Source organism: Argentina anserina, chromosome 6 (genome assembly GCF_933775445.1).
Source record: "Argentina anserina chromosome 6, drPotAnse1.1, whole genome shotgun sequence".
In the NCBI taxonomy this organism is placed as follows: Eukaryota; Viridiplantae; Streptophyta; class Magnoliopsida; order Rosales; family Rosaceae; genus Argentina; species Argentina anserina.
Window position 1 is genome coordinate 35,096,286 of NC_065877.1, and position 14,173 is coordinate 35,110,458.

The window sequence follows — 14,173 nt, forward strand, 5'->3', positions numbered from 1 at the left end:
TCTCCATGAATAAAGAAACGGAAAACGGAATGATTTTCTAGCATAAACGGTTGTTATTTCGAGACTTGATTCCATAGGTTCCATCGCAGAGTTTGTTGTGCATATGTTTGGTAATAAACTAATCAGATCATCTGGTGCTTTTTGAGGCTGGTGTGGAGTCCATTCCCTATACCCTTCTGTAACGACGGTGTTCACTAGGAAAATAGGAATCAGATGCCATAAGTACAATGATATTCTTCTTGTTGAGTTATTGAATATTTTAATACCAAGTATCCAACCAATAACAGATCCAAGTAGTAGACTGGGACTATTTAAACAAGCTGAAGTACGTCTCTTCGGAAGTCGATCATTCTTTTTGAGTTTGTGGTGCTGCGGGAGTCCCCTCTTCCCAGAAACCAGTGAGAATTTGATGAGCTTGAGATCCTGAGGATTTGATATGAAGGAGGCCATCAAATAATTCATGGCTAGTTTTTCGGATTATAACGTTGCTGTTGTGTCTATAGATATGAACTACGCACCCTGCTATATCTGTTCATCTGGTGTGAATCCATGGATTCACGATCACTTTCAAAGTTAGTTTTTATTTTTCTCTTGAGATTGAGAATTCAGACTCGCACTTATTCCACACTATGCCATTATTATGGAGAAAAATAGCCAGTTTCAAACATAGTTGAGAACTTAAATGCATGGTATGAACGATGACTTAAATGTGTGACTTTAAAGTTCTAACCTGGCTTTTTAGCCTATCAGCTATCTTGCTTATACAAAATGATGAGGCCGGGTGAATTTTTTTTTTTCAGAATGAAATTTTTTATTGAATGAAGTCGGAAAAGACCCTATTACATAACATGAGAAATATCAGCGGTAGACAAAACGTCCTTACTAACTCATTCACTCTTCGACTTCAAACTCGTGTGCCGTTACTTATTTAAAATTAAACCAAAACATATTATAAGAGACGAAAATGATAATCATTAGACTAACTTGCTAGGGGCTTACCATTTCACGTTGAAATGATGAGCATGCACAATGAGGATTGTATACAAAATTTGTTGTAAAAACTATATGGTATAACGTTGCATGCTAAATGAGTGATATTTGAAATTTTAGAAATAAATTAATTGTCAACCATATGATTTCGTGTCATATCGCGTGCAACGTTGCATCCGATAGAAGCATCAAGCCTAATTTGTTGATGACCATGCAAATATATCTTTTTTACCAATAACGTTCCAAGATATGTTAATGTCTTAATAGAGATTTAGAAACTTTAATTTTGTCTTTAAAGCAAAAATTATTATGAGAAAGATAATTGGCGCGCTGAGCAAAACGGTGCGTTTCAACCACCGCATTTTCTCGTATATAAACCCCCCCCCCTCCCCCTTCTCACTCTCCCAACACATTCTCAAAAACACACAAACTCTCCCTCCGCTGTTTCTCTCTCTCTCTCTACTTTTTTATGCTCGGAGGCTCCGATTAACGGTGAGCCATGACGGACGGCCATCTCTTCAATAACATCTCCCTCGGCGGCCGTGGCGGCACCGTGAGTCTCTCTCTCTCTCTCTCAATCGATTTTGATTCCCAAGAACTTTAGTTCCTTTTCGGCGTTGTTTCGTCCTCCAAACACTTTGTGATGCGACTTCGAAACCCTAGCTCCTCCGCCGCTGGGAATGTCGGCGGTTCCGGTCGATTTTTGCTTTAATTTGTGTGGATACGAGGAATTTGGGGAATCTGATTGTCCTCGATTTGATTACGATTGGCCGAAACCCTAATCTGTTGATTTCTGAAGCTTATCTTTGGGCTTGGTGTGTTTGACGGCGGAGAAAGTTTTGGTTGACATTTTGTATGGTCCGAGTGGACTCCTAGGGTTTGGAATAGGAGTCTTGGCTTGTTGTGAAACCCTAATTTTTATTGGAGTAGATAGATTACTGACTTCATGTAAAGATTTAAGCTTTTTTGGAATTGTGAATGTGAAAGATAAGACTCATGCTGTAACTGCTGTTACCTTTGTTGATCATAAAATCGAAACTGTTTTAGAATGTGTTGTTTTATGTACATATTTTAGTCTCTTGTTTATGTTGTTTGTTATTCAAGTTTGATGAGTAGAATTGAAAACCCCATGTGGTTTAGAATTGAAAACCCCATGTTGTTTTTATGTAGAGCATCAGAAGTTTTGATTGAGTTCTTATTTATAATCTACGCCCTGGTTTCTGAGAAATGGTTATAAAAAGGAATCAAGTTACTCTGAGTCGGTAGCTTTTCATTTCATTGATAAAACAAATTGTTGAGGTAGGGGCATATAGTAGGTGAATAAGTGGACGTCTATAAGTCTGACTGTTCTAACATTCTTCATTGGTGATATATGAAACAGAATCCGGGCCAGCTAAAGCTACATTCACGGGGGATCTTATGGATTAAACAAGGAAGTGGGAAAGCAATTGATGTTGATAAGGCAGACATTGTTGGGGTATCGTGGATGAAAGTCCCAAAGACAAATCAACTTGGTGTTCGGATCAGAGATGGATTGTACTACAAGTTCATTGGATTCCGAGACCAGGTTAGTGTTTGCTCCACCCTCTCTGTCTTGCACATTTTATGTTTTAACTAAATGGAACAATCGCAGAAACTTACTCACTTATTCTGGTTTCTTTTTATGTTTTTGTTTAGTGGTTAGATGTCAAACTAATCATAGGAAAAATTGTCCTTCACTTAGTGATTGCCAAACCGAGTGTCTTTAACCATGCATCTGATGCATGTCAGTGGCCCTTTTGATGGGCCTGTGCAGGAATGTGAACAACCTGCTAATGTTCTCTGTTTTTCTTGTTTCTGCTGTAGGATATCGCTAGTTTGACCAATTATTTCCAAGCTACTTGTGGAATATTAGCAGAGGAGAAGAAGCTTTCTGTAAGTGGGCATAACTGGGGAGAAGTTGATTTAAGTGGTTAGTAATATTATGTTCTATTCTAGTATCTTTTGCAATTAATTTTCCCACATATTTTATCTTTATTGTACTCCTTGGCTCTGGGACACTCGTTTCTTGTAAATTTCTTTCCTTAGTTTTTGTCATGGTATTAAAGTTGGGAATTTCTTTTCAGCTCTCTAGAAGCATCACTGCAATGTTCCTTTAAATTCTCTATTCAATTATTTCTTGGATATCCTACATGTTCTCTACGACTTTTTATCTTTGCACTCATTTGGTATTCTGTTGAATGGTTTTGGGAAGTTTTGTATCAAAGTACAGTGACATGACTCCCCTTGATTTCATAACTGGTTTGTAAAAGGCTGTAAGACTCCCAACATGTCATCTTGAGTAACTTCCATATTCTATGGCTATTTGCAGATAATATGCTGTCTTTCATGGTTGACTCTAAGCAAGGATTTGAGGTTTCTTTGGCTGATGTCTCACAAACACAGCTTCAGGGGAAAAATGACGTCACCTTAGAGTTCCATGTTGATGATACTACTGGAGCAAATGAGGTTCTCCCTCTCTCCCTCGCCCCCTCTCCCTCTCCCTCTCCCTCTCCCTCTCCCTCTCTCTCTCTCTCTCTCCATAGATATCTGAACTCAATCCCCATTTATATTCATGTGTTTACAGTTAATGAGAAGTAAATACAAGCTTAGCACGTTAATCCCACCACTGGCTTATATCTTTCCATTTTCTTTTAACTTCTATTCTTTGGTCACAGAAAGATTCGCTGATGGAATTAACTTTTCACATTCCCAATTCCAACACTCAATTTATGGGTGATGAGGATCGTCCTCCTGCTCAGGTTAGTAGTTTTCTTGTCACTTGATAGAATCTTGCATATCGTTATTGATCTATTGATTTATTTACTATTAACTTCTGAATCAATGTTTTTTAGGTATTTCGTGACAAAATCATGTCAATGGCAGATGTTGGTCCCGGAGGTGAAGATGCTGTTGTCACATTTGAGAGTATTGCAGTCCTCACACCAAGGTAGATGTGAATGAGAATATCAGGGATACTGCACTTTCACACAACTGCAGGGACATGCGTCATCTGCATTTGATCTATTAGAGTTCTATGTCCTGGTGCTTTCATTTCTTTCTATATATGACGTTGCTCTAAAATAATTACTCGCCTACTGCAGGGGTCGCTACAATGTGGAACTTCATCTTTCATTCTTGCGGTTACAAGGACAGGCTAATGATTTCAAAATTCAGTATAGCAGTGTTGTTCGTCTCTTTCTCCTTCCGAAGGTCTATTCTTATCTTGGCTACTAATATTTAGTTCTTCACATGTTTCTTTGCTTCCAGACATGTCTATGTACAAATAACAGTATTTCATGGACCTCAGTTAGTTCTTTCTTTAGTAGCTTAAAGGACGGTCAACATGAAAATCATTTCGTTCTTAAAACATATGGTTTTAATGAAATTTCTTTAACACTCCTTGTTTGTTTCTGCAGTCTAATCAGCCATTTACCTTTGTTGTCGTTACTCTTGATCCACCTATCCGTAAGGGACAAACACAGTATCCACACATTGTTTTGCAGGTATTTTTTGTTCTGTTTCCATGATGTTATGACTTCCATAGTTGCTTTCCTTCTGTCAAAAGTATTGATTGTTTATTTTTATTGACGTATACCTATATTTTATGAAGTTTGAAACCGAATCTGTAGTTGAAAGTGAACTGGCATTAAACGACGATCTTTTAAACGGCAAGTACAAGGACAAGTTAGAACCAACTTATAAGGTAATAGTCCATACCTGTCCCTAATGTTTGCAATGCATCAGGCTGTTGTTTCAGTTGTTTAATAGTGAGAGAGCTAATGCATTGAATGTTTTTGCTTCCAATTACAGGGACTAACTCATGACGTGTTCACCAAAATACTGCATGGATTGTCTTCTGCCAAAATTACTAAACCAGGAAAGTTCCGCAGCTGTCAAGATGGTTATGCTGTTAAGTCTTCACTGAAAGCTGAAGACGGAGTCCTATATCCTCTGGAAAAGAGCTTCTTTTTCCTACCCAAACCTCCTACTCTTATTACTCATGATGCGGTAGAATCCCTATTCAATAGCTTGTCAGTCAAGAACCGTGGTTAAATTATTTGAAATTTTAGACCTCACCTTTTTTTTTTTCTATCTATTATTTGTTACTAGATCGACTTTGTGGAGTTTCAGAGGCATAGTGCTGCAGGCTCAAGTATGCATTACTTTGATCTTCTTATCAGACTTAAAAGTGAGCAAGAACATCTGTTTAGAAACATTCAGAGGAATGAATATCATGCTCTTTTTGACTTCATCAGGTTGGTATAACTATTGAATTATATTCCTTAGCACCTCATTGTGTTGTTGGTATACAAATCCTTAACCATTTTGCCTCGCCTTCAGTGGAAAGGGTATCAAAATCATGAACTTAGGAGATGCCCAAGTAGCAGATGGTGTTCCTCTTCTTGAAGTAGCAGATGATGATGCTGTTGTAGACCCACATCTTGTTCGTGTACAGAAGGAAGCTGGAGACGAAGATAGTGATGAAGAGGTAAAGCCTTTTTTCTTATCTTGATTAGTTTATTATAATGTTACCTTTGGATTGGTTTTTTAGATGCTGACTGTTTGGGTTCAACTTCACTTAAATTGATAACTTGCAATTGTAAAAGCCCATTCTGTAGTACACACTTAAATATGCACTAGAACCAGCTATTTGTATATTTTATTAGAGAATGTTATGCACACAATTTGTATGCCCTGGTGATCTGACAGTGGGGGTTTAGTCCTAGTGTTAATCTTGTTATATATATATAAAATAATATTAATTTGTGTGTGCATGTTTGCACCCTTTTGTGCACAAATCACTGGTGTTCCATCCATGCTATTTTTGAGTCTTATGTGATAACTCAGTCCAAGCTTGTTAAACATGGTGAACTTTGCAGGACGAAGATTTTGAGATAGAGAAGGATGATGAAGGCTCTCCAACTGATGACTCTGGGGGAGAAGATTCTGATGCTAGTGAAAGTGGAAGCGAGAAAGAGGCAAGTGATTTTTGTCATGTGAATTTGCTTAATGTTATCGTCCAAACTAGTCTCACATTAAGTTGCCAATTTCAGAAGCCTGCTAAAAAGGAGATCAGGAAAGAACCTTCAACTTCAAAGGTATCAGTTTCCAAGAAAAAATCCAAAGAGGTTGATGAAGATGGCCCAAAGAAGAAAAAACAGAAAAAGAAGAAGGATCCAAATGCACCAAAACGAGCGATGTCTGGTTTCATGTTCTTCTCAAATATGGAGAGAGAGGTGGGTTTGGTTTGGAAAAGATGCTTTTGTAAATGGTTCAGGTTTTCTGTTGCTTTGATTTCACCTTCTGCCACCCCAGCTTATATGCGCCTTAACCAACATGAAAGCGGATTGATAGTTTGCTAACATTCACTTGTGCTGACCACAGAATGTGAAGAAGACAAACCCCGGTATTGGTTTTACAGATGTGGGAAGAGTACTCGGAGAGAAGTGGAAGAAGATGTCAGGTACATATAATTCCGAGGAGTTGTTGTTTTAAGTGGATAAGTTGTTCTGGTTATAACAGTTACTGTCCATCTTGCAGCGGAGGAGAAAGAACCATATGAAGCTAAGGCCCGACAAGATAAACTACGCTACAAGGATGAAATTAGTGGCTACAACAAAGGCAGCAGCGCGCAACCCATGAATGTGGATTCAGGGAATGAATCTGACACCGATTAGATTTGAAGTAGAATCAAATCATCCAGTTATATTTTGTTCAACTGGTGCTGGAGTCTGGTAGATCCTTTGTTTGCCTCTTTTGTATTGTGAACATACTGAGTTTCTGTTTTCTATAAAAGTTATCATTCTAGTTTTACTGCTTGAAGACATTATTCAATTCTCCGACAAGCCTCAAATGGTTCATGCCTGTAATTTTATAATGGAATTTCTAGACACGTAATAAGAAGAAAAAAAATCCACTCTGACAGCAATCAGCCAATCAATTTAAAATGCAGATTAGGTTTCTTTTCATGTAATTTGGGATCCTCATCTTGCTTTACAGCTGTAGAGGCTTGAATTTTATTAAATTTTTGTTGCCCTACTTATTTTTCCTATAACTAGGAGAAATAAATTACAACTTGAATCTAAGGCTCTCGGACAGTTGTGATGTGAGTAAAATGACTTTTGAATTTGTTATGAGATAAAATGGTTAAAGTGTGGTAAAATGTTTTCGGAAGTGTGAAAAATTATTTTTGGTATTTGGTAAATTGTAAGTAAACAATGCTCTTGAGTTGATAAAATTATACAAATGATAAAAAAAGTTCTTAAGATTATGATTATAATGAATATTAATTGTATTAAATACAAAAAGCTATCTAAAAAGGTTACAACCCTTCCTTGCTGCGGAGGTCTGCACTAATGTTTTGGTGCAGATTTCTATTTTTCACCATTTTTCGATCAAATTTTCTCATCTCCACTCTCTAGTATCTAGATAATATTGTGTATATCATCTCTGAAAAATTTCAGCTAATTTGGTAATCGTTAAAACCCTCAAAATTGCATTTTTCTCTTAAAAATATGAACGATTCATGTTTGACATAATTCAGTTCGTTCATTTGTTTTTTGATTTTGAGAGTCTTAACGATTACCAAATTGGCCGAAATTTTACAAATATGATATACACAATATTATCTACCAAAACCATTGGTGCAAACCTCTTTAGCTGAGAAAAATCCTATATATATATATATATATATCAAGGTCCAAATTTATGTTTAACATTTTTTTTGAAGGAAATATCTTTAACATTTAAATCTACTTTAAATCTAATATAATATATAATCATTATTATCTACCTTAAAGCTAAACCATTATTATCTATGTATTAAACACTCACTTCTTTGTTCTCTCCCATGTTTTCCAAAAGCCGGGTGGGGTTTTTCCACCGCTCCAGACCCCGGCGACGCATCCATTCCAGACCACTAGACCTAGTCCAATCTCTTTTCCTCTGTTGATTCCCCCTCTTTGATATTAAATGCAAGGAGAATCCCAGTCGAATTGAGACCACCAGACCAAGCCCAATCTCTCTTCCTCTGTTGATTTCCGCTCTTTGATATCAAATGTAAGGAGAATCCTAGTCAAATTGAGGAAGAGGCAGATCGTTTTCTTCGAATAAATTCCAACTATTTCTCAAGCTTCAAGGACTCTTTGATATCTTGTTGGTAAGCTTTATTTTAATTCGTTAATAGAGTAAAACCCTAGAATTGAGAGAAAGAAAGAAGAGAAAGATAAAAGGAAGTAAAAGATGCTTGATAATTTTCGATAAATGGTTCATACGAGCTGATGGGAATACATAAAGATGGCCAGGCCTGAGACACGTGTTGCAACGACACTAGCAACAACATAAACAAACCCTAATAATAATTAACGACTAATTAAACAGACTTGAGTATAATAAGACCACGCGCAAGTCACGTGTGTCCTTAATCACAATACTCTTAGTATTGTTAGGAAATAACATGATTTCTCTAACAATGCTGCCCTCTGCAATGAAGCTTGACCTCAAGCTTTAAAATCTGGAAAGCGCTCAACGATCTCATTAGCTGGTTCCCACGTTGCTTCTTCTTCAGCCGAGCCTAGCCATTGGATGAGCCACTTAACCACTGCCTTGTTACCTTACTTAAACATTTTTCTGTCTAAGACCTTGCCTGGATACCACCTTGGGTTATGTGGATCAACATATGGAGGTAAGTGAGCCGCAACAACCACAACATCTCCCACTTTCTTCTTCAACAAGGAGACATGTACAGTGCCAATCTTCTCTAGTACCTGATAAGGACCATAAAATCTTGAGGATAGCTTGTGAACTTTCCTCTTCACTACACTGTGCTGTTTGTAGGGCTGAAGCTTAAGATAAACCCAATCACTAACTTGAAAATGACGCTCCACATGCTTCTTATCATACTGCTGTTTCATCCTAGCTTGAGCAACTTCCAAATTTCTCTTTAGCACTGCAATAATGCATCTCTAGTAGTTAACTGCTCAGACACTAATTCCACATTTATAGATCGAGGTACATAAGCTTTGATAGTAGGTGGTTCATATCCATATAGAGCCTGAAATGGGGTCATCCCAATTGCTGAATGATGAGAAGTATTGTACCAATACTCTGCCCAGGGTAAAGCATCATTCCAAGAACTTGGTTTTTCTCCCACTGCACACCTCAAATAATGCTCCAAAGTTCTGTTAAGATTTTCAGTTTGGCCATCAAACTGAGGATGGTAAGCTGAGCTCTTATGCAATGCAGTACCTTGTAATTTGAAGAAAGCATTCCAAAAGGCACTTAGAAATATGGGATCACGATCTGAAATGATTGCCTTTGGCATTCCATGCAATCTAAACACTCCATTGACAAACTGCTGAGCCACTTGTGAAGCTGTGTAAGGATGTGCAAGAGTGAGGAAATGCGCATACTTAGTAAATCTATCCACAACTACCATGATCACATTCTTTCATGTAGAAACTGGTAAACCCTCTATGAAATCCATGGAAATGTGTTTCCAAGCCTCCATATGTATAGTATTTGGCTGTAGAAGTCCTGGAGGTAGAGTAGCTTCATAATGGTTCTGTTGATACACATGGCACTCAGAAACAAACACTTTCACATCATTGTGCATTTCCACCCACCTGGAACAACGAGCCAACTGTCTGTAGGTCTGATGTCTGCCAGCATGACCACCATTAAACTCTTCATGAAACTCAGAAATAATCTTTTGTCTCCACTGATCCACCTTTGGCACAAAAATTCTATCTCGAAACATAAGCTGTGAACCTTTCATCTTGTAGTGGGGGTGGCTATTAGGATTGCCTTCAAGATCTGCTATAATTTTCTTAGCCTCAGTATCCCTCTTGCAAGCTGCTTGCACCTCATGCAAAAAATTATAAGTTGGACTTGAAATGGTGCACAGCTGAGGCATGTGATGTTCATGTCCCACTGTCAAGTCACTCAATTCCTCCTTCCTTGATAGGGCATCAGGTCCTGCATTATTTTTTCCTGCCTTAAAATGAATAGAGTAGTCATAGCCAGCTAGCTTCAATAACCGCTTTTGTTGTGTATGAGTAGTTATCTTCTAATCCAAGAAATATTGAATAGTCTGATGATCAGTGAAGATTTTAAAATGGTTGTCAACCAGGTAGGGTCTCTATTGTTGAACTGCGTAAACCACAGCCAACATTTCCTTATCATACACAAACAAAGCTAAATGCCTTGGAGAGAGAGCCTTGCTAAGAAAAGCTATATGGTGTCCCTCTTGGGATAATATGGCCCCAATTCCAATCCCTGATGCATCACACTCAATAACAAATTGCTTGGAAAAGTCAAGTAGAGCTAAAACTGGAGTAGTCATTAATGCCATTTTAAGGTTCTCAAAAGCTTGCTCAGCTTGTTCACTCCACTGAAATCCACTAGCCTTGAGCATATCTGTTAGAGGTTTAGCAATTAAACCAAAATGTCTAACATACTTCCTTTAATATCCAGCTAAACCCTAAAACCCCCTCAGCCCTTTTAAATTCAGTGACTTCTTCCAGTTTTTGATACTTTCAATTTTTGCAGGATCAACTGCCACCCCTGCAGCACTAATAACATGACCCAAATATTCAACTTGATGAACTCCAAAACTATGCTTGCTAAGCTTAACCTTCATCTCATGTTGTTGTAGCCTTCCAAATACCATTTCCAAATGCTTCAAATGCTCATCCAAATTAGCGCTGTAAATCAAAATATCATCAAAAAACACTAAAACTTCTTTCCTCATAAAATCTCTCAAAAGCTCATTCATCACATATTGAAAAGTGGAGGGTGCATTGGTTAACCCAAATGGCATTACTAAGAACTCGTAGTGCCCACTATGAGTCCTGAAAGCAGTTTTGTAGATGTCTGCTAGTGCCATTCTGATTTGATGGTAGCCTGATCTCAAATCCAATTTTGTAAAAATGGTTGCGCCATGCACTTCATCCAATAGTTCATCAACAACAGGTATGGGGTATTTATCATTCACAGTAGCTGCTTTTAAAGCTCAATAATCCACACACATTCTCCAAGTCTCATCCTTCTTTTTAACTAGCAAAACAGGTGAAGAAAAAGAACTTTTGCTTGGTTTGACTACTCCTGCATCTAACAGTTCCTACACAATCTTTTCAATTTCAGTTTTTTGAAAGTGTGGGTATTTGTATGGTCTTACACTAATTGGGGTGTGTTTGGTATTAGGTCAATGGTATGATCTTGTGATCTCACTGGTGGTAAAGTGGTAGGAGTTGCAAATAACTCTGAGTATTTGGTGATGAGACCCTGAATTTGCTCATTTTCTACTTCCACAACGTTAGTGGTTTTTGCGGTAAGGGCCTGCACTTGCACCATCACTGTTTCTTTCTCTTTCCTTAGTAGTTTAGTCATAGCCTTACAACTGATCATAGCCCCTTGTGACACTGTTTCACCTTGCAACTGGTACCAACTCCCCTTCACCATAAACTTCATCAACTTAGTCTCAAAATTCCAGATGATGTCTCCCAAAGATTTAAGTCAACTAGTTCCAAGCACAATCTCACAACCAGACAGAGGTAGGATATAGTAATCAACTGCAAATTCAAATCCTTGCATTGTGAGTGGAAAGTTGGTTTCACCTCGAGTCTGCACTTTAGCTCCTGTAGCCAATACCACATTGAGTGGTGACAACTTGTGAACTGTAACATTGCTACCTTTGAGCAACTATGGGTGCACAAAATTGTGAGTAGCTCCAGAGTCAATCAATATGTGCACTGACTTTTTGTTAAACTGCCCTTTAAGTTGCATAGTATCACTCTTGTCTCCTCCCATTACTTGCAGCCTAATTAATGATTCCTCCAAATCTTCAGCAGAAATTGGTGGTACTTCAGTTTCTACCTCCTCACACTCTTTCTCCATATTGTTCCACTCCTCATTTGGAATAATCTCCATACTCATCAACTGTCCTTTTCGTCTACACCTATGGCCAGTTCCATATGGTTCCTTGCAAATGTAGCATAGTCCTGCAGCTTTTCTTGCTGCAAACTCAGCTTCAGATAATCTTACTCTAACATTCTCAGATAATCTTACTCTAACATTCTGATTATTTGTAGCAGAATTTGTTATTAGTGGTGGCCTGGAAGGGTAAGTCAACTTAGGAGTGTAAGAGCTACTGGTACTGCTAGGTCTTGGTGTGTACGAAGTAGTTGGGGTTTTGAAATTGGGTGCTTTGGCTTGGTGTTTCAATCCTTCATTCCTTGTCTCATATAGCCGAGCTAACTCACAGGCTTCATACAATGTTCTAGGCTTCAAAGCTTGCACATCAGACCTCAATTCCTCTTTCAACCCTCCAATGAAAAAATGCACCAACTGTTCAGCTGAGAAACCAAGTGCTCTCCTGGATAGCTTAGTGAATTGGTCCATATAGGTGTCCACTGAACCCAACTGATTCATTCTAGCCAAAGCCACCTGATAATCAGACCTATTGTAGCTGCTAAACTCTCTCATCAACAAATCGGCAAGACCTTGCCAAGTATTATCAAATTCATGCCTAAACATGTACCATCTATTAGCAGCCTTATCACTCAAATGCATGCTAGCTATTGATCGCTTCTTATCCTCATGTATTTGGTAAAACTCAAAATATTGGACAGTTTTGTTCAACCATTCCACAGGATCACCTCTACTAAATGTTTGAACTCTAGTCTCATCTGTCTCATCGTAGGCAAGTTTTGGGCATAGTCCTGGTTTTGTGGTGGTGGAGTATGGAATTGATGCTGATTGTGATAATGTGGTGGTATATGTGTTTGATGTTGTTGGTAGGTTGGTGAGGCTGGTGGAGATATTGGTGTTGACATTGGCATGGAAGGGTTAGGTAGTGGTTTAAATTGGGTAGCCGTGGTTGTAGATGCTCCTGTAGAGGTATTAAACACAGGCAGAGTGCATGCATGGGCTAATGCAGGGTGCCCTGCAGCAATGCCAAACTGCATGAAATGTCTTGCAGAGGGTGCATGGGTTGTTGCAGGCTGACCTGCAGAGGTACCATATGAAGAGTAATGGCATGTAGGAGCTACATATGGACTTGCATAGTGCATAGCAAAAGGATTGTACTGACAATGACTCAAATGATTGCATGTTCCACCTCCAGTATCAAAAACCTGAGCACTCTGGGTTAACCCCACTGATTGAGAAGCTCCCACTGTTTGCTGAGCAGCCAAGGAAGCGCTTCCCCCAAAAAGTGTGGGAATAGGCACCTGAGTCGTGTCCACTGTGCCGCCAACAGATCCTAAGGCTCCAATCAAGCCCTTATCCTTTCCAACACCAAATCTGACGTCCACAAAAACCTCAGAGGGCCCAAATACAGGTAACTTCTCAGATCTAGCATTAGCAAGCAAAGGATTCACAACAGTCGACGAACTAGGATCAGAACTGGAATCTTTACCTACAAGCTTGGCTCGTGTTGAAGACGACCCCGAAGATCCACCACCAGTAGCAACAAGCACCGGAGATGGAGGTGCGCCGACCGCTGTCGGAATCTCAGCCCGAGGTAGAGCAGCGAACTGCGCCAAAAGCATGGACTGAAACTGAGCCATCGAAGCAGCGAGTGAGGTCTCCAGCGATGATTGCATAGAAGCATGCATCGTGTCCAAGCGAGCATTGGTAGCATCACGATGCAACTGGGGCTCCGTTTCCAAGTGATACAGCTCACCAAAAACTTCAGGGGCATCATCCAGTGGTTTCCCGACCCCCTTGTTCCTCGTCATGACGAAGAACCTGTGGCTCTAGATACCAATTAATAGGGTAAAACCCTAGAATTGAGAGAAAGAAAGAAGAGAAAGATAAAAGGAAGTAAAAGATGCTTGATAATTTTCGATAGATGGTTCAGACGAGCTGATGGGAATACATAAAGAAGGCCAGGCCTGAGACACGTGTTGCAACGACACTGGCAACAACATAAACAAACCCTAACGACAATTAACGACTAATTAAACAGACTTGAGTATAATAAGACCACGCGCAAGTCACGTGTGTCCTTAATCACAATACTCTTAGTATTGTCAGGAAATAACATGATTTCTCTAACATTCGTTCGTGTTCAATTCTACCTTTGATTCTCTAAAATCGAAACCCAATTTTAATTTCATCAATCTGCCATGCCTTCGCCTTGTCTCTACCGTAAAAACCC

The 14,173-nt window shown here is 38.9% G+C and overlaps 1 protein-coding gene across 1 annotated transcript; it reads left to right on the forward strand.

The window, feature by feature from the left end:
* Positions 1-1,406: 1,406 nt before the first annotated feature.
* LOC126798543 (FACT complex subunit SSRP1) lies at positions 1,407-6,825 on the forward strand. Its single transcript, XM_050525547.1, has 16 exons — positions 1,407-1,543; positions 2,372-2,557; positions 2,836-2,941; positions 3,341-3,477; positions 3,687-3,770; positions 3,864-3,958; positions 4,113-4,221; positions 4,428-4,514; positions 4,622-4,714; positions 4,822-5,019; positions 5,122-5,267; positions 5,353-5,500; positions 5,892-5,990; positions 6,066-6,248; positions 6,397-6,475; positions 6,553-6,825. Exons 1-16 carry the CDS (start codon positions 1,490-1,492, stop codon positions 6,687-6,689), a joined length of 1,941 nt encoding a protein of 646 aa, XP_050381504.1. The 5' UTR covers positions 1,407-1,489; the 3' UTR covers positions 6,690-6,825.
* The last annotated feature ends 7,348 nt before the right edge of the window (positions 6,826-14,173 follow it).

Bases quoted from the DNA above. Each gene is read 5' to 3' on its own strand.
- LOC126798543 (XM_050525547.1), top strand. From the start codon at position 1,490: ATGACGGACGGCCATCTCTTCAATAACATCTCCCTCGGCGGCCGTGGC. The intron at 3,478-3,686 runs GTTCTCCCTCTC...CTTTGGTCACAG, and splicing joins ATACTACTGGAGCAAATGAG to AAAGATTCGCTGATGGAATT. The intron at 5,268-5,352 runs GTTGGTATAACT...CCTCGCCTTCAG, and splicing joins GCTCTTTTTGACTTCATCAG to TGGAAAGGGTATCAAAATCA.